This window comes from Micropterus dolomieu, linkage group LG17, assembly GCF_021292245.1.
Source record: "Micropterus dolomieu isolate WLL.071019.BEF.003 ecotype Adirondacks linkage group LG17, ASM2129224v1, whole genome shotgun sequence".
Classification (NCBI taxonomy): Eukaryota; Metazoa; Chordata; class Actinopteri; order Centrarchiformes; family Centrarchidae; genus Micropterus; species Micropterus dolomieu.
The window spans coordinates 21,873,430-21,897,915 of record NC_060166.1 but is presented as its reverse complement, the minus strand read 5'-3'; the positions used below and the strand labels follow the sequence as shown (position 1 = coordinate 21,897,915).

The 24,486-nt window shown below is 40.3% G+C and overlaps 3 protein-coding genes, 1 long non-coding RNA gene and 2 other non-coding genes across 12 annotated transcripts in view; 2 read left to right on the top strand and 4 right to left on the bottom strand.

Annotated features, from left to right (window-relative positions):
* LOC123985769 (phosphorylase b kinase gamma catalytic chain, skeletal muscle/heart isoform-like) overlaps positions 1-3,028 on the top strand; it is an 11,089-nt gene extending 8,061 nt beyond the window's left edge. For both annotated transcript variants that reach the window (XM_046073630.1, XM_046073631.1), the window contains exons 7-10: positions 713-803; positions 982-1,135; positions 1,333-1,458; positions 2,130-3,028. In XM_046073630.1, coding sequence (XP_045929586.1) covers positions 713-803; positions 982-1,135; positions 1,333-1,458; positions 2,130-2,396 — 638 coding nt within the window. In that variant the 3' untranslated portion in view covers positions 2,397-3,028. The remainder of the gene's footprint in view (positions 1-712; positions 804-981; positions 1,136-1,332; positions 1,459-2,129) is intronic.
* Positions 3,029-3,539: 511 nt separating this feature from the next.
* Positions 3,540-12,198, bottom strand: LOC123985775. Of its 4 annotated transcripts, none has more exons than XR_006828745.1 (8): positions 11,980-12,198; positions 8,633-8,732; positions 5,459-5,678; positions 5,032-5,106; positions 4,823-4,948; positions 4,176-4,290; positions 3,850-3,912; positions 3,540-3,641 (listed from the first exon to the last, which is right to left on the bottom strand). It is a non-coding gene; the product is annotated as an uncharacterized LOC123985775 (long non-coding RNA). The 4 variants fall into 4 exon arrangements; XR_006828743.1 differs by having other exon boundaries at positions 4,176-4,287; positions 11,980-12,193; XR_006828744.1 differs by lacking the exon at positions 4,823-4,948 and having other exon boundaries at positions 11,980-12,191.
* LOC123986694 lies at positions 3,994-4,130 on the bottom strand. Its single transcript, XR_006828953.1, has one exon. It is a non-coding gene; the product is annotated as a small nucleolar RNA SNORA15 (small nucleolar RNA).
* Positions 4,620-4,760, bottom strand: LOC123986693. The gene has a single exon (XR_006828952.1). It is a non-coding gene; the product is annotated as a small nucleolar RNA SNORA15 (small nucleolar RNA).
* Positions 8,641-15,455, top strand: psph (phosphoserine phosphatase). 3 transcript variants are annotated; one of them, XM_046073633.1, is made up of 7 exons: positions 8,641-8,790; positions 9,497-9,640; positions 9,751-9,885; positions 12,137-12,217; positions 12,679-12,824; positions 14,566-14,714; positions 14,955-15,455. In XM_046073633.1, the coding sequence occupies exons 1-7, from the start codon at positions 8,747-8,749 to the stop codon at positions 15,063-15,065; spliced, it is 810 nt and encodes a 269-aa protein (XP_045929589.1). In that variant the 5' UTR covers positions 8,641-8,746; the 3' UTR covers positions 15,066-15,455. The 3 variants fall into 3 exon arrangements, with proteins under 3 accessions (XP_045929589.1, XP_045929591.1, XP_045929590.1); XM_046073634.1 differs by lacking the exon at positions 8,641-8,790 and adding an exon at positions 8,800-8,925; XM_046073635.1 differs by lacking the exon at positions 12,137-12,217.
* LOC123985770 (protein NipSnap homolog 2-like) lies at positions 15,453-24,069 on the bottom strand. Its single transcript, XM_046073632.1, has 10 exons — positions 23,912-24,069; positions 23,146-23,285; positions 23,009-23,054; positions 22,565-22,659; positions 21,443-21,513; positions 21,199-21,339; positions 19,756-19,787; positions 17,523-17,617; positions 16,709-16,792; positions 15,453-16,518 (listed from the first exon to the last, which is right to left on the bottom strand). The coding sequence occupies exons 1-10, from the start codon at positions 24,001-24,003 to the stop codon at positions 16,454-16,456; spliced, it is 861 nt and encodes a 286-aa protein (XP_045929588.1). The 5' UTR covers positions 24,004-24,069; the 3' UTR covers positions 15,453-16,453.
* Positions 24,070-24,486: the final 417 nt, after the last annotated feature.

Sequence of the window (24,486 nt, the reverse complement as noted above, 5' to 3'; positions counted from 1 at the left end):
ACTTCTGGAGAGAGTTTGCTGCACTGAAAGTAAAGGGGCTGAATAATTTTGCACGCCCAATTTTTCAGTTTTTATTTGTTAAAAAGGTTTGAAATATCCAATAAATTTCGTTCCACTTCATAATTGTGTCCCACTTGTTGTTGATTCTTCACAAAAAATTACAGTTTTATATCTTTATGTTTGAAGCCTGAAATGTGGCAAAAGGTCGAAAAGTTCAAGGGGGCCGAATACTTTCGCAAGGCACTGTAAATACCTGGGACTCCCTGCCAGTCAATCAGAACAGAAGAAGCCTCCTGAATAAGAGGTGAAACGCCTTCAAGTATCTCCAACCAAGTCCAGTTGCCCTTGATTTTAACGTCCTTTGATGATCTATTATCTTATTAGGATGGTCATGGTCAGGAGGATGTGACGTTAGCCCTTTTACATGACCTCATTCTTGAAGTTATCTTCAATAGAGCAACTTTCATTTGTGTAGTTTTCAAAAAGTAATTCCACAGTACTTCTATTGAAGTAATAGTATGCTTCATTTGACCATTCCTATAGTCTTCCCGCCTATACCCCTCAGATTAAACTGCACTCTCAGAAATGCTGACAACAGATCCCTTTTCACAAAAAGAAAAATCTTTATTTTCTGCTAGAGCCCAAGTGGTGAAACATTTTATAAGCTTTGTGGGTTCTGAAAGTTCACAAGTTTGACGTGTGTGTAATGCAGAGGTGTGTGGGACCCCTGGTTACCTCGCTCCTGAGATCATCGCGTGCTCCATGGACGCAGGGCACGCAGGATATGGTGCTGCAGTCGACATGTGAGTGTGCAGACAAAAACCACTCGGCGCAGTAGAAAGAAAGCCAATGTACAAATGCAGCAGCAATGTCAAAACTATATTCAACTCACTGTACACAGACTATTGTGTCTGTAAGCTTGTGTACAACATGAAAACTCACACGTTGTGAGTTTGATTTTCCTCTGGTTCATGCCTGCAGATGGAGTTCAGGGGTGATCATGTACACGCTGCTTGCAGGCTCTCCGCCCTTCTGGCACAGGAAACAGATGCTGATGCTACGTATGATCTTGGCCGGGAGCTACGACTTCTCATCTCCAGAATGGGAAGACCGCTCAGACACCGTTAAAGATTTGGTAGGCTGTTTTTCACCCTGACTTTTGCTAGTTGGGTTATGTAAACAAAATAAAAGAATAAAATTATTAAACACAGCTTGCCCTTTCAACCTGGACTAAGTATTGATATCACTTATGACAATTAGTGACGTCAAAATTTGAGGCTGCAGTAAGGTTTTAATTAAGAATGAATAAAACTCTCTATGTGGTGTCCTCAGATCTCTCGGATGCTGGTGGTGGACCCAAAGCAGCGATTCACAGCTACCGATGTTCTCAACCACTCATTCTTTTCCCAGTATGTGGTGGATGAAGTACGAGAGTTCACTCCATACAGGCGCTTCAAGGTGAGATTCTCAGTTACATTCACATGCACACAGCGTACCCTAAACATTTAGATTTATTTCCTACCTTCCAATGTGTCAAAACACGGCCATGCCTGTAAGTTGACCCAAAGGCAACAATTCGTTAGATTTTCTGGCTTCACTGGAAACAAATCTTAATGATCTTTGAGAGAAGGCAATCCAGTGTCACATTAGAGTGTCCTTGAGCACAACAAGGCCAGGTTTCAGAGGGATATAACTGCTAAACCACCCAAAAATTTAATTTAAATATTTCCCAAAGATTATTTCACAATGTATCATTTATAAACAGCATTGTCTTGTATTTATTTGCCTGATTTGATATTTGCTAATGTCTTATTTAAGTTTGGCCATTGTAGTTTCTTATAAAACAAGTCTCTGCAGGTACATTTTCAAATGAAATTTTTGTGCACTAAAATGAAAGACAACAAATGGTTCCCTGGAAGATAGGACATCAACCCCAACACTTACCGCATACTTAAGAATAACATTTAGTTGCAGGTGCAGCAAAACGAATAGAAGGGTAAGAAAGATGTCAATAAAGCACAGTCTTCACACTCACACACATTCCTTAGAAGACTTCTAACGTCAGAGGTCCATGGGTTTAGGTTTTTTTAATGTGCACCTGTGAACTTTCCCTTAACTTTCTCCTTCAGGTCATTTGCATGACTGTTCTCGCCACAATGAGAATCTACTGCAACTACCGCCGTGCCAAGCCCGTCACAAAGGACGTGATTCAGAGTGACCCGTATGCTGTAAAGCCCATTCGCAAGCTCATTGACGCGTGCGCATTCAAGATCTACGGCCACTGGGTCAAGAAGGGCCAAACTCAGAACAGAGCAGCACTTTTTGAGAACACTCCCAAAGCCATCCTGCTGACGCTGGCCACTGAGGCAGACGAGCCGGTCCACCACATCTGGTAACGAGCATGTTACTCAGGACGGATCTGCTGGATGCACTCCTACTCTGAGAGACTTTTTGTACTCTTCTCCGTCGTGTAAAACATAACCACCTAATGCAAGACACGTTTGTCTTTAATGTGGAGAGCATACTTTGCTCATGAATTTAGAATTTTGAAAGGCCACATTGGTTATTACAGTAGGATTGATTTCCCTCAACACCACCTCACTAAGTGCGGCAAACAAGACATCCGCCACAACACCACTGTTCAACACTTTCTATCCTCTGAAAATTTTGTTTTTTCTTTAAGCCATCAGCCACTATAATATGTTATCAACAAGATTGTGTCTTTAAGACAATGTCCATATTACAGATGTGGACACAAGGTTTCCCCCTCTTTTTGTATGAAATATTGATGAAAACAGCAGCCAAAGCAAAACTTCTGGAAAGAACCTACATAATTTAGCTAATATTAAAGTAAACCTGTGTATTTGAAATGGTAGTTACTTACACATTTGTGCACCATGTGGCCATTTAAAAATTATGCAATATGCACTCAATTAATTACTGTACTGGTAACGGCTTCAAGGAAAGATAGCAGCACTTTAAAATGTATGCTATGGATTTATTTATTAAAATGTGCGTTTAATTTAAACCTGCCGTGAAGAACTTCGTCTCTTTCTGACATTGAGTGTAATTACACAACATTGCCGACACGTGCTTCTGATGGCTCTGACACAGATATACTTGCCAATAAGCTGTTGCCATCACTACGGTCACTCCTCCCCTTCAACTCTGCCAAACCAATCATTCCTGGTTGGCATAAAAGGCATCACTACCACTATGCCACCGTGGGCCTGTCATACAGTCTATGGGGAATGTTGCCACAGACACCGGATTTGAAAACTCCGTATACTAGAAATACACAGATTTACCTGGCAGTGATGGGCTTAATAAGCATTGCGTGAACTCTTTTGGTAAGGGCTTGAATGTAATGGACGTATATTTACGTGTTCAAATCCTGCACTCCAGCTTTAAAATCCACATCCTGTTATAAGAAACATACCGACTTTATATTTTAAAATGATCTGGACTACGTTTTTCTGTGTCTTTGTCCAACAACTTAAAGCCTAATGGAAAAAGCTAATACACAAGACCCATTTGAACACAGTTACAGGTTTATTATAAACAGAAGAGTGAAGTACATTCACATCATCTTTCAAGTATAAACAATCATTGAACGTCTAACGCTGCTTTTCCATGTGGAGCTGTGGGTAGAAAAAAAAATATGAATAAATAAAACTGTATTTAGAGTTAAACAGATCACAAAGTGTGATATCTGAAGATTATCAGTCATCCAGGTCAAAGTTATCCAGTGAAGGTTAAAGTCTCTGGTTGCCCAGTCACCCTTGATTTTAACCTTCCTTGGATAACCAAGTATGACAATTATTTTGACTTCAATTTTCATGTTCTTACCAGGAGGGAAGGACTTGCCAATTTTATCTCATGTTCCTGCATCAGAAGTGGCCACTAGTTGACCTGCAGAATTGAGTGAACAGAAAAACTTTTATAAAAAAAACAAAACAGGATTTCTTGCAGGGCAGCGTCTTTCCAAATACATCTTGTACTCATTCCTGTACAGTTGGATGAGGCAGAGGGAAGCACTCATCCAGTCATTTAGCAGAAATGAGACGATGCTTTTGCATGGTGTCTGACTGTATCCACCACAGAGCAGCTGGAACAGAATTCTTCCATGCCTCAGACAGAACTTTTTCATTGCGTAACTGTGTGTACAAACGTACCGTCCTCGGGCCTCTCTCTGTCCGTCGTATCAGTCCCATCTGTTTGGACTAGTGTGACCACCAGCCACATGACAGAGCCTGCAGTACTGTGCTTCTCCACCAATATCCACAACTGCTGGAACAAAAAATTATAATACAGGCTGTGAGATGAATTTGTCTGCTGATGTAATATTTTATTGAGCTAGTGTATTCTCACAGAAACAAGAAAAGAGTTTTAAAGGCATTAAGACTGTAGCGCTGAACAATTATTGTCATAATCCAAGCAACTATCACATATGGTGGTTACAGCTTCATAAATTCAAATACTGTCAGTTTAACTTTTTATAAAGTGGACTTATCTAAATGAATATGCTTGTATGATTAATCAATAAATGAAAATAGTTGCAGCCTAGTAAGATATATTTATATGCAAAGCCCTGTCACATATTCAAGGCAGCCACATGTTTCTGTATTCACTCTGACATAAGAATGAGGCACATGGTTAGCGCTCTTATCCAGTTGTTGAGTCAGTGTGTGAAAACTATGATTTAGCATGGTGTCTGACTGCATTTACTATTTCAAGAGTAATACAGAATTCTGCCATGCATGTTGCATGTGTTGTTATGACGTTTGAGTGCTTGTTTTTAAAATGTAGACAAAGAGCATACCATTTCAAGGGTTGTTTTGGCTCCTCACACGTTTAAGTTAGTGAAGTATGAGATGCATGAACATTCATTTAGACACGTGTGGCTTGGCAGAGGCAAGGCCCTCCACCATATTTTGTGCTTTAGACCCTTAGAAAGGAACATATTTTAATTGTGCTGTTCAATTACTTCCCAGCTTTATGTGCAACTTCCAGTATCATGAACCTCCTCACCTCCCCACATGGAGGTCTGTGTGAGTCCGGATGGGAGCTCCTCCGTGATGAGTCAGGTCATCTCCTCCAATGTATCTATCATGTGAAATGATCACAAAACAGGGGTACAGAAACATGTTAACACATTGAGCATAACTATATATTTTATACACACCAAAGTAGATTTTCTTTCACTGTAGCGTTAAGTTTTTAGGCCCTGCAGCACAACTTAACCCTCCTAACACACTGGACCTATCTCACTACACAGAAGCTTGATTACACTTCAACACCATGTCCATACACACGAGTATTTAGGGTATTAATGTCTTGGGGTTACAGCGCAAATGTCCATCAGACTCCCAGGTGCCACCACGTGCTCTCCACGTTCATATCCCACACCTGATGTTAACCAAAGACGTTCAGCCTGAATCTAGCAAGTAAAACATACCTGCGCTGAGCTGCGGCCTCAAATGTTCATTGTTCGATTTCAACGCTGGTTCCTTTTTACAGGAACCTGGACGACCGAGTCCATCTTATTTTCACAACTTAAAATCACCGCCCTGCTCTCCACCGACTTCAACGTGGATTGTCCAGTTAGCATTCTTCTTCGTCTATTTGCAGCATTTTGTGCCGGTTGGAAACATCTCTGCGCGCATTACCGCCACCTTCTGTTGACAGAAAAAATTATTCTGAGCATAATTTCTTTGAAAGATGCCCACTTTACTTTTAGTGGTGGACAGTTATTAAGTACATTTACTCAAGTACTGTACTTAAGTATACATTTGAGTTACTTGTACTTCACTTGAGCATTTTCTTTTCGTGCGACTTTCTGCTACTACTCCACTACACCTAGAGGGAGATATTGTACTTCCCTACATTTGTCTGATAGCTTAAGTTACTAGTTGCTTTACAAATGAAGATTTTTTACACACAACACATTACATCTTAATAAAACATGTTTTGATAGAAATTAAACTAACCAACCATTTAGTACAGACACTATTATTAGATAGACAGTGAAATTAACAAACAAGTTTGATCCTTTTTAGACATTTTTCATGTAAAAATATTTCATGGTTCCATCCTTTTCCTTTAGTTATTTGTAATAATTTTGAGCTTTATACAGTTAGCTAGACAAAGCAAGCATTGTGAAGGTGTAACTTTGGGTGGCATTTCTCACTATTTTCAGAATTTCAAAAATCGATTAATGGAGAAAATAATCAGTAAATTAATCCATAATTCAAATAATCATTATTTGCATTCCAATACAAAATAGTTAAAAATGGGCTCCCCTTAAACAACTACAATAAAATCCTTCTTTTACATTTATGCATGAGTAATAATATATAATATTTTAACATTCAGCTCATTAAGTAAAGAATCTGAATACTTTGTCTACCGGTGACACAAACACACACGTAACTGAGTAACTTAAATTCTTATTGAATAGGCAACCTGTTAATAATGAATGTCATTTAAAAAATAGGAAAGTTAGCTTACTGTATTTGAAATTCTATGTTTCATGTCAGCAACCCCTAACAAACATAAGCATAGGCTACTTTTTACTTTTGATAGCCTACTTCTATATTTTTAAAAGTGCTTTTGTACTTTGACTCAAGTAGAAATTTAAATCGAAGACTTATACTTTTAGTGTAGTAATATTTAGCAAGGGTATCTGTGGTGTACTGTTACTCAAGTAGGCTAGATTTGTGAAGGCCTACTTTATCATGCTTTTAGGTTGGATTTTAAAAGGCGTCTTAACCAAACTTGCTAAACCATTGAATCACGCATCACAATAATCATATGCTTTATAAATAGAAATATATATGGCCTAATAATAATCTTTATTTATAGTTTACTTTACAAAATCAATTAGCACAAAGTGCTTTTATAATAAAAAGACACGTAAAACAGATATGAACCAGAAAACATTTTTAAGGTGAAGAAAAAAAGAAAAGAAAATCAGGACCGGAAAGGCTCTTATAAAAGTATGATCATTAGCATGTTTCTTCATTAAAACCTGAATAGGCCAGGCTACTGTTTAAACCCGTGTACCCAATCCACTTCTTTTCCTCTTTCAATCCCACCAGTAAAGGTTCCCTACTGAAACCCTTGTCATGATCTGGTTCTGCCATCTATCCTAACCATAACCCTATTATCTAGCTCGGCTGTGCTGGGCAAGCTAATTACACTTAAGAAATCTAATAATTCTCCTGACTGGATGTACTATAAAATGTTAGAATGTTGTACAATCATAGGCCTAATGCAACAATAAATTGAACTGGTTGTAGTCCAGGACCAGTAGGCCTATAGACCAGTTTGCAGACCCTTTAAGTTGGAACTGAAACTTCTGCTTCAGTAACAGCAAACCTACTTTGATACAGTTATTTTAAGGATAACTAATGAAATGTAACCCGTTACAGTTTTTTACAACTGCTTACACACAAAATCTTTGAAACGTCTCACTTAAAGAGCAAAACCTCATCTCAAATCTCCAAAACCATAAGCTATTTCTCAGCCTTTCACTGAGTTTTCAATCGCATAAAACACTTTTTTCAAAACACTACACACAATTCTCTACCTAAGACACAAAAATCTAACAGGAAGTGACCTGCTTTTGTTTTCCAAACACAACCAATCAAATTGCTACACGTATTCACCAGGTCACACAGCCACTCCTCACATGTGCAAACACTAACTGCTTAACTGATCAATAACTAATCACTGCTTTACTATACACTAAACCTATACATAGGTCAAAGGTCAGATTACCTGCTTTGAACAATGGATGCCAACAATGGACAGAGAGCAAGGGGAGTAGGAGGGAGAGGCAGGGGACGACAACGAGGACAAGTTCAAGGAGAAAAGAAGAGAAGGAAAGAGAGCCATCATTGATGAGATCAGGGCCACACTTAATGATCAGGTTGACAATGAGAGAAGTTGGACTGAGAGACCAGCCCAACTTGAGTTGCTTTAAAGCGGCATCCATAATTTGAACCTTCAGAAAGTAGAACGGTTATTTCAGCAGTATAGTATTGTAAAATAAATGTTAATTTTTAGCAATAAAAGTAAAAAATATATTTTTAGTTTGTATATGTTTATGGTTTCCTTTTCTTGTATGCTGTGTATATATTTTACACTTTGCTACTGTTACAACAGTAATGTTTTGCCAAATAAATATTTGCTGTTTCAACATTGTACTGGTGTTTACAATGTACTTTTCAGCAGCTCTTAGCAGATTATTTTCACTCTAGAGCATTGTATGGAAATGTACACATAAGCCTATGAAAGACAAATGAGCTTCAGATTTAGAACAAGTGTGTGTAAATGATATATCCAATAATTTAGGCTACTATTATGAAAAAAGTGTTTGCCATCTGAGGCCAATGCTTCATTTTGGGAAGTTTTTAAGGCATTTTGAATGCAGTGTTTCATTTGGAAGGACATTTTGCATTTTGTGTGAGCAGTTTGGGGAACTGTGTGTAGAGTTTTGAAAAAAGTAGACATCGTTTATGAAAACGTGTGTAAGCAGTTGTAAAAAAAAAAAAAAAAATGTAAAGCACGTCACTGTTAGCCTTTATATACAGTCTATACAGTTAGCATAAATTTGCCGTCAGCTGACCGTTGATGACGTCATGGAACGGTCCTGGGGGGGGCGGTCCCTCACCGGCTTCCCTCTGATTGGTCCACCATTCAGCTCTTCTCTTCCTCATCAGTGAGCACTGTGGGTCGGCGAATGCAGAGGCTGCTGTTAGTGCCTTATCAACGCTGCCTGTACCGGTAAGTGCCAGAGCACAACCTGTGCATTTTATTATTATTACGAAGACATTAGCCTGGTGTTGCAGCTTGAGTGGTTCCCCTTTGCTCGACGCTTGAACAGAGTGTGTGTGATGCACTCAAATCTGCACCGGACAGGTAAAATCCTCCTTTACCTAACAATTAGTAACGTAAACGCTGGACATTTTAGCTACAGATTCATCGTCTACACGTTTGTTTTGGGTCTTGCTCCCCCCACCTGCGGTCGGTCCTCTGTAGTGTACAGTCTATGGTAGTGTAACGTTACCCGGGGGTGACGCAATACAGGCAGAGGATGTCCATAATGGCCTCTCTCATATGGTTTGTTTAGGCAGGCTTTAACTTATGCAACGCTTTGTTTGTTTCACATGATCTGCCGGGGACAGACACGTGTTTATTTGGGATGAGCTCCATCGATGCAGAAACGCTTGCACATGGGTATTTTAGTCAATGGATGTATTTGCTGCTTCACTGGGTTGAAGACATCCGCTGCATGCTGGTTAGTTAAACAGTGTGCAACTGCTGGGAAAAATCACAGACCTCTCTCAGGACCAAACAAATGACTAGATGTACCCTCAATGACTTCCCAAAATTGCCTGACACCCATATCCTGCAATCTATGCCAATCATCAGAGTTGTAAGTCCTTCTGTTGTTACATTTGTCTTACACTGTGTGCTTTTCTTTTTCCAGCAAAATGGCAACACTTTCACAGACAAAGGAACTCTTCCGGAGAGCAGAAGCGGTCTGTTTCGATGTGGACAGCACAGTTATCAAAGAAGAAGGCATAGATGAACTCGCTAAGTTTTGTGGTGTGGGGGATGCAGTCACAGAAATGTATGTTTGTAAATGCTGTCGGTGTCTCATTAAAGGGGTTGAACATACCTGAAAAGTACACTTTTCACCTGCAAAAAATAATGCAGTCTTTTGCTGTTTCTACTTGTCAGGACTCGCAAAGCTATGGGAGGCTCAATGATATTTAAAACAGCCTTGACTGAGCGTCTTTCCATCATCCGATGCTCCAGAGAACAGGTGAACAAACTGATAACAGACCACCCGCCTCAGCTGACTCCAGGCATCAGGTGAGTATGAAGATTCAGCCAAAAATTACAGAAATATTGGTATGCACAGGATATGCCAAAGGGAGTTACCATCTCCCACAGAAAACACACTGCTCCTGAACTGCCTGGAAAAAAGCTGGATTGTTGTACAGCCTTTATTCTGTAACCTGTCGTGGAAATTATATTCCTGGTGAGGGGTTGAGCAAATAAGAGTTACAACCAACCGTTGTTTTTGAAGAATTTATTTAACAAAAGAGAATAAACAGAAGTACTAAAACACATACAGCTGGTCCAGAGACCTGCCGCCTAGGACGGCTTCGGGCGTCTGGCCCCGAGCATCATCATTTACAGTCTAGTTTCTATGTTTTGGGGAACAGAGATCCTCTCGACCTTGAATGAACATTCCATGAGAGGGGAGGAACAACAAGAGACGAAAACACCTAAACAATCTCGCAGCTCTGACCTAAACCCTAGTAAATGTGGATGGACTAACATAAGGAGTATAGGAGAGGAAAGGTTAAGGATAACAAAAAAACACAATAGATATCTACAGTGGGGAGAACAAGTATTTGATACACTACTGATTTGCAGGTTGCCTACTTACAAAGCATGTAGAGGTCTGTAATTTTTATCATAGGTACACTTCAACTGTGAGAGACAGAATGTAAAACAAAAATCCAGAAAATCACATTTTTTGGCTTTTAAATAATTAATTTGCATTTTATTGCATGACATAAGTATTTGATCACCTACCAACCAGTAAAAATTCCGGCTCTCACGGACCTGTTAGTTCTTCTTTAACAAACCCTCCTGTTCTCCACTCATTACCTATATTAACTGCACCTGTTTGAACTTGTGACCTGTATAAAAGACACCTGTCCACAGACGCCAACCTCCCCACAATGGCCAAGACCAGAGAGCTGTGTAAGGACATCAGGGATAACATTGTAGACCTGCACAAGGCTGGGATGGGCTACAGGACAACAGGCAAGCAGCTTGGTGAGAAGGCAACAAGGCGCACTTATTAGAAAATGGAAGAAGTTCAAGATGACAGTCAGTCTCCCTCGGTCTGGGGCTCCATGCAAGATCTCACCTCGTGGGGCATCAATGATCATGAGGAAGGTGAGGGATCAGCCCAGAACTACACGGCAGGAGCTGGTCAATGACCTGAAGAGAGCTGCGACCACAGTCTCAAAGAAAACCATTAGTAACACACTACGCCGTCATGGATTAAAATCCTGCAGCGCACGCAAGGTCCCCCTGCTCAAGCCAGTGCATGTCCAGGCCTGTCTGAAGTTTGCCAATGACCATCTGGATCTTCCAGAGGAAGACTGGGAAAAGGTCATGTGGTCTGATGAGACAAAAATAGAGGATGAGTACAACCCCAAGAACACCATCCCAGCAAAATAATTATTTAAAAATCATACAATGTGATGTTCTGGATTTTTGTTTTAGATTCCGTCTCTCACAGTTGAAGTGTACCTATGATAAAAATTACAGACCTCTACATGCTTCGAAAGTAGGAAAACCTGCAAAATCAGCAGTGTATCAAATACTTGTTCTCCCCACTGTATAAGCCATAACGAGAGTAGTAGTAGTAATATTAGAAGATCTGCATTACTTTGTAACATGGGCCATAATGCTCGCCTAGCAGCCAGTACACCTAAATTTTAATGACAGGCAGGCTTGGACTGGCTGAACCGAAGCCGTGGTTACCAGCTGAAGCGGCTTTTGTTATGAAACACACTGCCTTGCTTGTCAGGATCAGCCCCACTCTGCTTCTGATTGGCTAGTAGCTCTTAACTAGGTACTCCGCATGTGCAAACAAAGATCTAAGTCATAGTTTTCAGTCACGTGACATGCGCGGTGACCTGGAGGGCAAAACAACAGACCAACATAGCGGCTCACACCGCGACTCCCCCCTAGAGACGCTGCAAAAGCAGTCAAATTTTATTTGGATCACCTCTCAACCTAAGGAAAAAAAGAGATGAACACAAACTGCAAGTGTTGGGCATATACGATCCATATAATATTACAGCATCCACTGCCGTATTTCTACCGTTAAAAACCGACACGTCCCTGCCGCCGCTCGACTGCAGTAAAGTTTATGTTTACCTCGTGGGGAATCCATCACCTAACACAGCCCAGGTTTGTCTCCTCCACAACTAGTGCATCCGAAAGCACAACAACCATCCAGCATTTTGGCAACGAAAAAGTAGCCGTGTGTCACTTGCTGCCTGCAGCGGAAATAACGTCTTTTTTGCCCTCCAAGGGAGCGTTTTCCCTGGAATGTGACGTCACGTGAAGTGCTTCACTCCCCAAACGGAGCATTCAACACACAGGGTGAAAAGAGGTGCTGCAGCAATGTGCATTATGACAGTGTTTTTTGAAAATTAAACAATGTAAACCTATTCTGGTACAACCAGTAATTAAAATTATGAAACTGAAAATGAGCATAATGTGACCCCTTAATTGTTGCGGCCATTTTAAAAAATAAAAAAGATTAGAATTTAAAAAATGCATAAAACAAGAATGTTTTGTTTAATAACACCCTCAACATTATTATGATAGAATTAATGCTATACATGCATTTAGCATTTCAAGCCTTTCCTGTTCATTTGTGCATATTATGCATAGGTGCTTATTTACTCACATCAACTTGTAAATATGTGTGTGCGCATGGTTTTAGTACAAAACTGCCTAGCCATAGTTGGGTGATTGAGGCCCATTGGTCCAAAGTAGATTTTACTATACAAAAATATAATTAAAAATTGCATCCATCTAATTTGAGTGTGGCTATTTATCTTCATCCAGGGAGCTTGTGGAGCGGCTGCACCAACGCAACATAAAGGTGTTTCTCATCTCAGGTGGTTTCCGCTGCATTGTTGAACATGTGGCCACTCAGCTAAACATTCCTCAGCATCATGTCTACGCCAACCGGCTCAAGTTCTACTTCAATGGTAAGAGCTGAAGACAGGCGTGTGTGTGTGGAGCATTGGAAGAGTCTGTCTGAATAGGTGTATGAAATAGTTGGGTATCAGCCATTAGTGGATAGATGAGGCCCCCTTTAAGGGTAGCTTTGGTATTTTTCAACCTGGACCTAAATTACTGTTTTTATCAAGGGAGTTTGGTGGCTTGGACGTAAGCGATGTAGCGACTGTTTCTGGTTAAAATGAAAGGATCTTACTCTTCGAAAAAATGTCTCTCATGGATCCTTTCCATACTGTTGTCAGACACTAATAGTGATAGTCGGCGTACTTTGATGGGGCACAATTGCCCACAAGGATTACGCTGCAGCCCTTCTTCACTACTGCCGACTGAAGCGTTTGCTCAATACTGGACCAATTTCCAAATTATTTGTCCCAATTAGTCACAGACAGAAAACATGGGAAAATCCAGGTTTTCAGGCTGAAAACTACTCAAGTTACCCTTTAAAGTTTGGGTCCAGGCTGCCGGTACATCTCATCTCTATGGCCTTCGCCTCTGGTTTTAACCAATAGCAGAGCCCTTTTAGAGAGCGGAGCAAGTACGAAATAGAAATGGTAGTTACCTGGATGCAACTCCCAATTCCTTGAATACAGTCCTTAAATTAGTCCTAACCATAAGCCTAGCTGGTCCTAGTTGTTGTTGTTGAGTTTCAAAGGGAGGTGAGCAATGCATGCACTGAGGCTATACAGGGGGAGGGTGCTACCCCCAGTTGGGCAGTGTGTGTACAAAAACCTTCTGTCTCAGGTGCTGAGACAGAGCCTTGAGGGTAAACCAATAGCGTTAGAGGGCGCTGCATCTACTTACTAGGCTGAATCCCAATCTTCACACTGGACGATGGCCACGATGTTCCCGGTAAGTCCGTGAGACCTTAAGACAGTCCCGCTGTCAAATCAAATTACCTACAGTTCATAGCGTTATGATGTTAAACATGGTTACCAGGAGATGCCTGGATTAAATAAAGGTACACAAACATGGGAGGAGCAACTACAAGGAAGAAATAAGTTTACATGTAACTGTACGATGCTGTTTTGATTAAAAACAAATAAATTGGTTATTTGAACATTACTACTTGTCCACGGGTAATTTTCAAATATTCTAGTAGATGCAGTGCAGACTTGCATGTGTGCAGTGTGAATTAGAGGGTGTCACAGGAGTGGATTTTCACTCCTGTCCCGTACTGCTCCCACAAAAATAGTGTCCCATCCCAGAAGAATGACTCCCGTCCCATCCTGATCCCGTTGACTTTTTTTCCCGTCCCACCCCAGTCCCTCGATTACTGAAATTGTTTCCCATCCTGCGGGAACCCGGCAGGAATCCCCTGACCCACAGGATTCCTGAAAAAATGTCAGTCTCTAGTGTGAATGTGGTAGTGGTGTGACGGCCAGCCCGCCCAAAGCCAGTTGATTGATAGCTTGGCCCTTCAAGGAATAGCAAAAGCAATACGGAAAAGAATAAAGAAATGGGATTAAATAAAAAATATACACAAAGTAATTTATATGGAAAAAAATATGTATCAGATATATATCAAATGTGAAAATAAATGAAAATGCTTATTCTGTTGTCTATATATCCACATTTATTCTTTTTCTTTATATTTCAGTTTGTCTTAAAATGGAGATCGTTTCCCATCTGATTCATGTTTTCCTTTATCTAAAGTGTCACAAAGCCCCTGTCATTTGCTGTAATGCAGAATTCTAAATTTGTTTTCTCCAGGAGAGTATGCTGGTTTTGATGAGAGCCAGCCTACAGCTGAGAGTGGTGGAAAAGGAAAGGTCATCAGCATGCTGAAGGAACAATATGGCTTCAAGACTATAGTGATGGTCGGCGATGGCGCCACGGATCTAGAGGCCTGCCCTCCTGCTGTAAGTGTTCACATTGTGTGTTGCGCTGCTTAAGCAGGTGCACGTCAGGCGATGGCGTAGCCTCTGCGTAGCCCCGTAGCCTACGCCGTCGATTTGACGCAGAAGTATAACTTTCACTTATGTCTCCAGTTTTCACCTTCGTGTGTGCACATTTGCATATTCAATAGGTGGTTAATATGCATTCTTGAAAGCAAATTGGAGTTACGGTGTGATTATTACAGTATTCTCTTTTGTCTTCAGAGTGCTTTCATTGGATTTGGTGGGAATGTCATCAGGCCTCAGGTGAAGGAGAGGTCTTCGTGGTACGTGACAAGCTTTGGGGAGCTGCTAAAGGAACTGGAAAAGATTTAAAGATCTTAGAGTACTGTTACTAATTTTTAACACTTTTATATTTGCACCTAAGAGTGTGCCTCTGATGGTTTCATCAGGTGTACATTTTTCCTTCGACACAATACATTTTTTTTAATAATGAATGACAATTTTACCTTCATGGGGAGATTTTTATACTAAGCTACTAAAACAATAACCAAACACTGTCTGTGTGGAGGTTAATATTTTAGTCTTACAGCACTTTTTGCATCTCAACCTTTAGGTAAGCTAATACAACTCCTGCATATTATGTGTAATGATTAGCAATGTTTTGATTCTGCAGAAGAGTTGTAACCAGACATGTCAATGAGTGTAGTGACTTCAGTCCTGTAGATAACACAAGCATTAAACAAACAGCTGTGAAAGACGTTATTTGAACTGTTTTAATGTGTTTGCTTTTTTTGTCGGTCCCTGTACACTGTCCCCTATGATGTGAGGAACAAAAAGATAGCATGCTTCCTTTTTAACAATAAAAATCTGATATTACAATACCAGTATGCAGCAGCACTACTGCCCACTTAGTGCCAGATTCACTCAGCCACTGATAAGATTTATTCATTCGTAGATATTTATGCCCCTTTAAAACTTGTTGGATAAAAACAGTTTTTAAAACCAGGCATGTTGTCTTTACAGGAATAAAAGTACAAGCCATAGTCACAAACACAGCACCATGAAACATCAACATCACCATGACATGGACCCTAGAAACATCCAGATAAGAGCAACTGAAAGGAGTAGTTTGCAAAAATTTGCTTTATAATAAACCTAAATTTAAAAAAAGGTTTATATTTTGCATCATACTTCATCGTTTTCATGAATACAGAGGCTTCCTCTCACTTCACTCAGCAATAGCATGGCTTACATTAAAGTGCCACTTCTCTGCACACTTGAAACATGTTCCAAATTTACATTAAATAAATAAATAGCTACTGCATTGCGCAGTGAGCTTCAGCAGCACGGTTTTTCCGCACACTTGAACCGCATACAGCTACGTCTTTTCAAGTAACTTTGGCTGGTTCTAAACTTAGCGAAGAGCCCTCTTCATAAACAAGTTTTAATGTGGCACCACATGTCAGAAATAACGACCATCAGGAGGTTTCAATTGGCCATTTTTACTCATCCTGCTCCAGACCCCCCCCCCCCCCCCCCAAAAAAAGAAGTTGGGTGTTGTAAGGGCTGTAAGTGCCTTGAACTATTTTAATTATTGCAGATACATGGTAGGCATTGTTGCCTCCTCTGTCCTAGTGACATCTTTAAGTAACAAAACAAGAACAGAGAAGGGGTGTTGTTTGGCATGATAGTGATGCTCTGGATAGATGTAACATTTAAATGAAAAGGGTACCACTTCAGCTGCCAGCTCTCTTCTCATTTCACTGCAGCGGGGAAGCCTTTGTTGGGATCATAATCCTGGAATCCATATGCTGAATCAGAGGAACTGGGGAAAGGTGAAACGTGAAAAATTAAGACCTGTGTCCTCAAGTCCTTTTATATATTGATCAGGTTCAGTAAGCTCTAAAAGCTAAATATGTTCTAACTCAAGACAAATTAGGTAAGCCTATTAGCTAAGTTTTCAGTCACAGTTTTCATCCCCACTTTGTGTTTAGAAAAGATTGTTTTTTGCTCACCTGTGTAATACACCACCTCATCCCAGCCCTCCTGCTGCCAGGCGCCATTTCTCGTGTCTTCTCTGGACTGAAGGTCTTTGTAAGCTGCAATCAACAAATCAAACACATTGTATCACTTATAGTACATGGAGTCATAATTCAGGGCTCCAAGTAACAGAATAATCGTTTTAATTATAACAACTTATTTTTGACTCTGCTTTTCGCTCCGTTTTGGTCTCCAACTCCTGAGGGGAAAATCTCTCTTTTTAGCTGCTAAGTGCTCCACTATGTTGACCTGCTAGCCTCTAACTTTCTGTGCTGCTTGGTGCAGGAAGTAAGTTCATCAAAGCTGTCTCACAGGTAATAGCCATTTACTGCTGGAAACGCAGATGAAAGTTAAAACAAAGTTGTGGGCCATAAAATAAAAACTGAGTTGAAATTATGTGGGTTCACTACAAGTGAGCCAGTTGAAATAACAGGTAGTCATCTGATTGATTGTTTAAAAATTAGTGCAGCTGTAAGTCTATACGATTTCAAGACCCCCCCCCCCCCCCAAATTTCTCAGAGCAGGTGACAAATACAGATAGCTTGTTTTGTCCAAACAGTGTTCCAAAACTCATATTTACAATATAGAACAAAGAAAAGAAACTTGAATTGAATTAGAAATGGAAACAGCTAATATTTGGGCATTTTTGCTTTGTAAAGGACTTAATCGATCATCAAAACGGCTGTTGATTGGTGTTCTGTAGAACTACTGATGATTTCAGCACTAGCGCGATAGTCCACATGGTGACACTGTCGCTAGGTGCTTTTGCATAAAGCTGTTTGACCGTACCCCAGAGGTGATGCACCATATAGAGGTTGCCGATCTGTGAGAAAAACCCTCCCACAGCTTCTCTGTTGTGCTGGCGGTATCCAATGGCCCTGGCCCTGCAGACAAGAACAACTTCAGTCACAACGCAAGCCAAAGAACACCAAGGCTTAATCCTGGCACCATCATCTCTGAATTTATTCTGGACTGTTTTTAATTTACACAATTGGATTTAGTCTGTTTTGTTAACGTAAGCGAGACGCCAATAGTCTTCTATAGCTGTGATTATCCATTACAACATCACATCCAACCATAAGATCTGATGCCATTACTTACTGTACACATGTTTGTGAATCGTAATGCTGGCCAAGTCCATGTGGAATGAGCAGAGTGTCTTAAATCCATCATGTTTTCCTCCCAAAGCAAACATGCACTTATTCAAATCATAATCACTGTCTGGATTCAAAACTAGCTCCAGTTCTTAGTGCTGTTGTAACTTGAAGAAGATGTCTAAGCCTTCAGCTACACAGATTGTATTGTAATTGACTTAAATTGATTTGCTGGCATAATTTGCATGACTATAGAGCAGAGGTCACTAATAGGCGGACCGCGGTCTGGATCCAGCCGCTGTCCTCTCTGGACCGCCGACCTATAGCCGATTTATTATTGAGACTTACTACCTCGTGACGGAGCGTTTCTATTTTAACCCGCGCAGCTTTTCTAGCATTTACTGTACTGGTTTAGCGGACCAGGAAACTCAGACCAATCGCATGTGCGCCAATCGTGTCATGTGACGCTGCTCAGCCAATCAAATCTGTGCAATCCGATGCTTGCGAGTCGAGTCCGCGAGATTCACCACAGACATTTTGGAAACACACGAATTGAGGAAACGAAAAGGAAAAGAGATTTCACATGGCTTTTAATCAAGAATGTACAGATTTTTACATGTACATTCCTCCCACGGGCAGTTCAAAACCAGAATATCTCATAGATCTCCAATGCTAGCTGGAGCTCAAGTTTCTCACTGAACAAGAAAGTAGGAGTGGTAGCTCTGTAAGAGGAAATGAAAGAGAAGAGGAGGCATTACAGCTGTTCATTTGTTATGATGTGTTGTGTGTTTATTATAAAATTGGTTAAGACTACACTTCATTACTTCAAGCTACACTTTTAACTTCCATTTTTTCTAAAAATTAGGCACTTTATTTTAGTTTACTTAAATTTAGAATTTATTATTAGAGTAGTTATTTATTATCCCTCCAGTTTGATGTGAAAACTGAAATATTATTTGATTTGACATTCCGTTGTTGACTAAAAACATATGTTGATACAACTGTACTATGGTACTGAATGATAACGCAAGTTAGTCGTTTTGATGTTCCGGACCTTTGCTTCAGGAAATTTTCTCTAACTGGACCTCTTTGAATTCTAACTGAATACCCCTGCTATAGAGGTTTGTTCAAATAAAGACTGGTTAAAGTAAGCATACATGCCAACATAAGAAAGGTAATAGTAGCTTCAGGAGAAAAAAACAAACAAACAAACAAAAAAACTTGTCCTAGCATGGTCTTTTTTAATCCAACGTGATTTTATTCCCCTATGATTTTTAGATAAGGGAAATGTTGCCGTCTCAAAGCAGAAACGCCTGGATGATATTCAAGTGTTTTAAAGTCATATTTACATAAATACATAAAATCACGCACACTGAGGTTAGGAATTACCACAAATGTTTCAAACAGGAAGATAATGAAGATTTGACACCATTTCAGTAACGCTGGAGTCGTCTTTTACGTTTAACATCACTGGCATAAGTGCAAAACAAGTTGTGAAATGTAACCCAGTGGATTTAACTTTAAACCGGTCAGACAAATAGAAAGACCAACACCGAAATCCACTAATAGACAATCAAAGAAAAAAAAATGAATAAGGCACGTGTGCAGAAAGTTCTCATCTTCATTTAAAATAAATTGTAATCAAGTGCATTGCACAAGATAAAAGTTGACCTGTTGGCTCTGACAGCTCGAGCAGTGGATCTTTCCAGGCTTATTACACTGAAATATTGTGTGTGCACATTTGGAGTGTACATAATAATCCACTTTAAATTTGAATCCTGGCTTGAGAGCATGACAGTACCGCTTCAACATAGTGCCTCTCAGTGGAATAGCTCTTATTAATGACACTGTGATGAGCGAAGGTTTCATGTAGTGCAACTGTTCGGTAACTACAGCTCAGTGAATCAAATGAATTCAGGCTGCCTTACCAGTAATTACCCCACTCGATCATGGTTCCTGGCTGAAAGAGAGCACATTCTTTATTAGAATAAAACAATAATTAAATAAAATTATAGACAGCTCCGAATTATAGAATAAAAATAATTCGGAGCTGTCAGAGTGACAGATTGATATCACTCTTTCTACTTCTTTCCAGAGTAAATGCATTAACACAAATAAATGGTATTTTGTCATTGTGAAGATAAGCTGCAATAAGAACTACAACCGAACCCTTCTTCAATCATTCCCTGGTGCTTAAGACAACACCCTGCTGTGTCTACAATGTAATCTCAGCCTGTGACGACGGATAATAGCTTGCATTCATCACGTGTCACAGGAAGCGCTGATCTAGAGACAGTTTTGCCTGTCAGATGAGAGAGAACAACTCAATCTGCAGGAGCTGGTGGGATGAGTATCGAGCATTATGTAGGAGTACGACTGCTTCAATTTAAACACTGACAGGAGGTAAAATCATGCGCCACTGGACTGCCAATTTCATCTAAGTCCATAAGCAGATACAAATTGTTTATGGAGTGACCAAGTGGGACGAAATGCCACAAATGATGACTGTTTGACCACCACAGAGGTCATTTAGGGGTCACAGAAGCAAAGCATTTGACTGGGACTTTAAATGGGAAATCATGAGCTAGGAGAAGTGAACAAGTAACCTAATCTAATTACTTTCTGTAACAACCGCTGTGTGGGTGACCCACAGCACTGAAGCCCACCCAGCTGCTGCTGTGCAGTTCACCAAGTAAGATTTTATTCTATTGCTTGCTCTGAGTGGTCAAACACTGATGACACAAAAAGAGAGTGATCAGTTAACTTTACAAGACACTGTTAGTTTGTTCTGTCATTTATATTTTTATATATTTTTACATTGACAATGTGTCATTAAACAGGTTATGCTGTAAACTGTTATGATTCCCTTATGCTCAGTTAAACTAAGGTTCTGTTCTCTAACACAAAGCTTTTTTGCTAAAAAGCAATCTTGTAACTATTGTTTTTTTATGTGTATAGAGTAGACAAAAAACAAAAGTTGCAAGCTACTGTACTGCATGTCTGTCCGTGGAGGAGTGATCCCTCCTCTGCTCTGCCTGAGTTTTCTTCCCTTCTTGCCTGTTAAAAAGTTTTTTGGGGAGTTTCTCCTTATCCAGACCAAGGGTCTAAAGATTGTGGGTGTATGTTGTACTGATTGTAAAGCCCCTTGAGGCCAATTTGTTATTTGGGGCTCTATAAATAAGATGAACTTGACTTACACCCATTACAGTTTAAGAAATGTTTGGATTGTTGGTAAAAGTGCTGATTGTGTTTGGCAAAGTAGAGGTATGGGCCAGGACAGGCAATCAGTCGGACTGGACACTTTCAAACTCACAAACATCTACAGCACTATTAATCACTCATTGTTACAATCTCTCTGGCCTGTTACTCACCCTGAGCTGGTAGGACCTGAGCTCATAGATGTTGGGGCCCTCTCGGGGCACGGGCTCATTCCAGAAGCTGAACTCCAGCAGGAGCTGGTTTCTGCGAGACATCAGCATCTTACCCCGCTCCTTCCTGTACGCTGTGAAGTCCTGCCAATGGACGGACACCAATCAATAAGCTTTACTCCGACTGATGGCTAGACCCACTCTTCTGAAGCGCTAAATAGGTGCTGCAAACAAGATGCGTCTCTACCTGGTTCTGCTTGAGCTTGTTCATCACCTCTGTTAGAGCTGGGTATCCTCCTCTGTACCGCCACAGATGAACTGGGAGGGGGTGTCATAAGTGTTAAATCATACAAACAGATAAATTGAGTCAAAGCAGGGTCATTAAATAATATATAAAAAACATCCATCCAGACTTAAAGTCTTTGACATAATTCTTCTGCATTTGTGAGAGGGTGGGCCTGAACAGTATATGTCTTTGTAAAATGCCATGCTAAACTACAGCCTGAGAATTTTAGAACATTAGCTGGTTAGACAACATGAAATTCACAAGAACTGTTCCTTAGCCTGTGTGGGTTATATCAGACAAACTGTTGATGACACTGAATTATTTTACTTTATGTCCATAAAGTAAAGTAAAAGGGTATCTAACGTTCGGTAGGGTGGGTGGGGGTAAGGGGAGGCAGTGGGCGGAAGTCTCGTCAATGTGTGTGCTGCAGCTCAGTGTGTTTCTCCACCAGTGTTTTTGATTGCGTGCCACACTAGCCGCTAGGCGAGCATCATGATGAGTGACAAAGATAGGTTACCGAAGTATAAGCTGGACTACAATCGAGCTGTTTTCAGGCATTTCAGGAACAGTATATTTGGTGGGAGATCGTAACTCCCTTTGTGGTGAAATTTGGGCTTTTCCGCTTTGCAAACCTATTACATGCACAAAAAACGATAACAATATAAAGGAAACGGAAAAGGCCAAAAAGCATAATAGGAAGTCTTTAACTTTATTTGATATAGGATTCAAGTACTATCAAGCCGATAATTCCGTATTGCATGCTACTGGACAACAATGAATGCAACATAATGTGATTAAGAAATACTGACCCTGGAAAACAGGAATGCTCATATAAGGCAGTACTGTAGCTTCACTTAGGTTTAAAAATAACCGTGACAGGATAGATACATGTAGGTTTGATCTGCCATAGAATAAACTGGGTGTACATCACTAATAATTTCCCAAATAGCAGTGGTTTTCTGGTGGTATACTAGCATGAGTGCGGACATGCAGTATAACATGCCTGCTGCTTTGCAAACTGTGCAGATCACACAGGCATGTTACAATGCAGATGTCTTGTGTGTTGATATAAGTAACTCCTACCAGCCTGGTCTTGTTCTCCATACCAGGTATTCCAGGTGCCCACCAGCTCACAGGGGTAGTACTTATCAGCATGGATGGAGGGCAAAACATCCTCACTGTGATGAATGAGAAACACCAAATTTAACTAAATACTGAAAAACAGTTGATTTGATACTTGCCTAAAGGCGAAATCCACTTAACAATCACATGTTTTCTGGTCATGTGTCTTCTCTCTAATGTTGCAAGTCCCAAATTAGTCTACAAGTATGTGTGTGAAGGGTTGAAGTTATGCCATCTTGTAAATGACCTCACAGGAATAGACTACTCTGGATTATTTTTACTCAGCATGGCACAACAGCGCACAGGGTTGTTCCGGTCTCATATTACAACTGTTGTTCGTACTTTTGCTTAAGTACAACTTAATAACAGTATGCAGTTTAGACAATAATATGAAAAAACACTCACCAGAGCTTGTTGTATGCATCCAGGCACTCTGGCTTGACATTATGGACTGAAAAGAGAGTTGTACTTTAAAAACAATCTCATCAGTACTTTAGGTTAAATGGTTTGTTTGTTTTAAAGTGCAGATATTATGAACTTACACTGAATTTTGTACAGGTTGCTTTCCTCATTTTTGGTCAGTAGGTTGGAGTGTGCGTCTTTCCTGGGATCAACTTTCCTCACAAACAGTGACTTAAACCAGCTGTCCTGTCTGTTTCTGCTGCTAGATGTTGCCAACTCCCTGCAAACACAGACGAGTCGTGATGAACGACGACTGGACAGATTAGATTTCTCTCATTATTTTATGTAGTTTTATACATGTATAAATGTATGTCAAGGCTGGCTTCCGAATCTCCTATCTTGATATTGGATTAGATTTGCACTCACATAAACATATTATATTTATACCAGCAGACATGCTTCATTTATAGAAGATATAAGAAGCCTCTGATGAATACATAATATACACCTTATGATAAAGTATATGAAACACAGCAGGTCACAGTACAAAAGTGCATGGCTTAACGTTACTGCATCTATGAGAATGTTTTACATGTTGTTTGCATAAAGTACCGAATTGACCTTGAACATGTGAGATGCTTAATAACAAAGGATGACAGAAACTTGCATTCTTCCAACTTCACCAGCAAATACACGCAGCTTTGGCGTTCAATATACAGGATTTTAAAAGGTGCGGCTTTCATGCAAGTTCAACCTGAAGGCCACGGAGGGCTGGCTAGCAATAAACGGGCTAGCTTGCTCAAGCTCATCGTCGCCACTACGGAAACCAACAAAATAAATCCACAACAGCGAACTAGAAGCACCACAGACATGACTACTAAACAAGCACACTGATAACTGGCCGACCTGCTCCAAACGACGAGCTGTCCGGCGGACTGGGCCCTGCTTCTTGCCCGACCCAGGCCACCGCCGACTCTGTGAAGGACTCCGGTCGCCATCTTCAACCGTTAATGCAAACAGAACGAACGCTGTTACCACATCCGACCACCAGGTGGCAGCGCCCACATCTAAGACTCCTAAAGACCAAAGAAAGAGCAGACTGCCAGATGAGATTTATCTTTCTTATATTTTCTACCTGCAGTGTTTATTGTTATGCATCAAAATACCATAGCAAATTCCTTGTATTTGTAAACTTAACTGACTATAAAGCTGATTCTGATTCTTTTATTGAATTTTACACAGGCTTGATACATGGCTGACATATTTTGCGTCAAGATACAGGAACATACAACTGTCCTGGAGACAAAGTCCGGCATTATAGTCCAATGAGCACAAACGGATGGAGCAGTGTATATCGATGGGAGTGGGTTAACACTAACAAAGATTATTCGACCACATTACAAAAGTATCACAGTATAACAGGGTTCCGTTAAAACAACCAAGTAAATAATCAAATCTTAGTCAGATTTATCACCAACCTT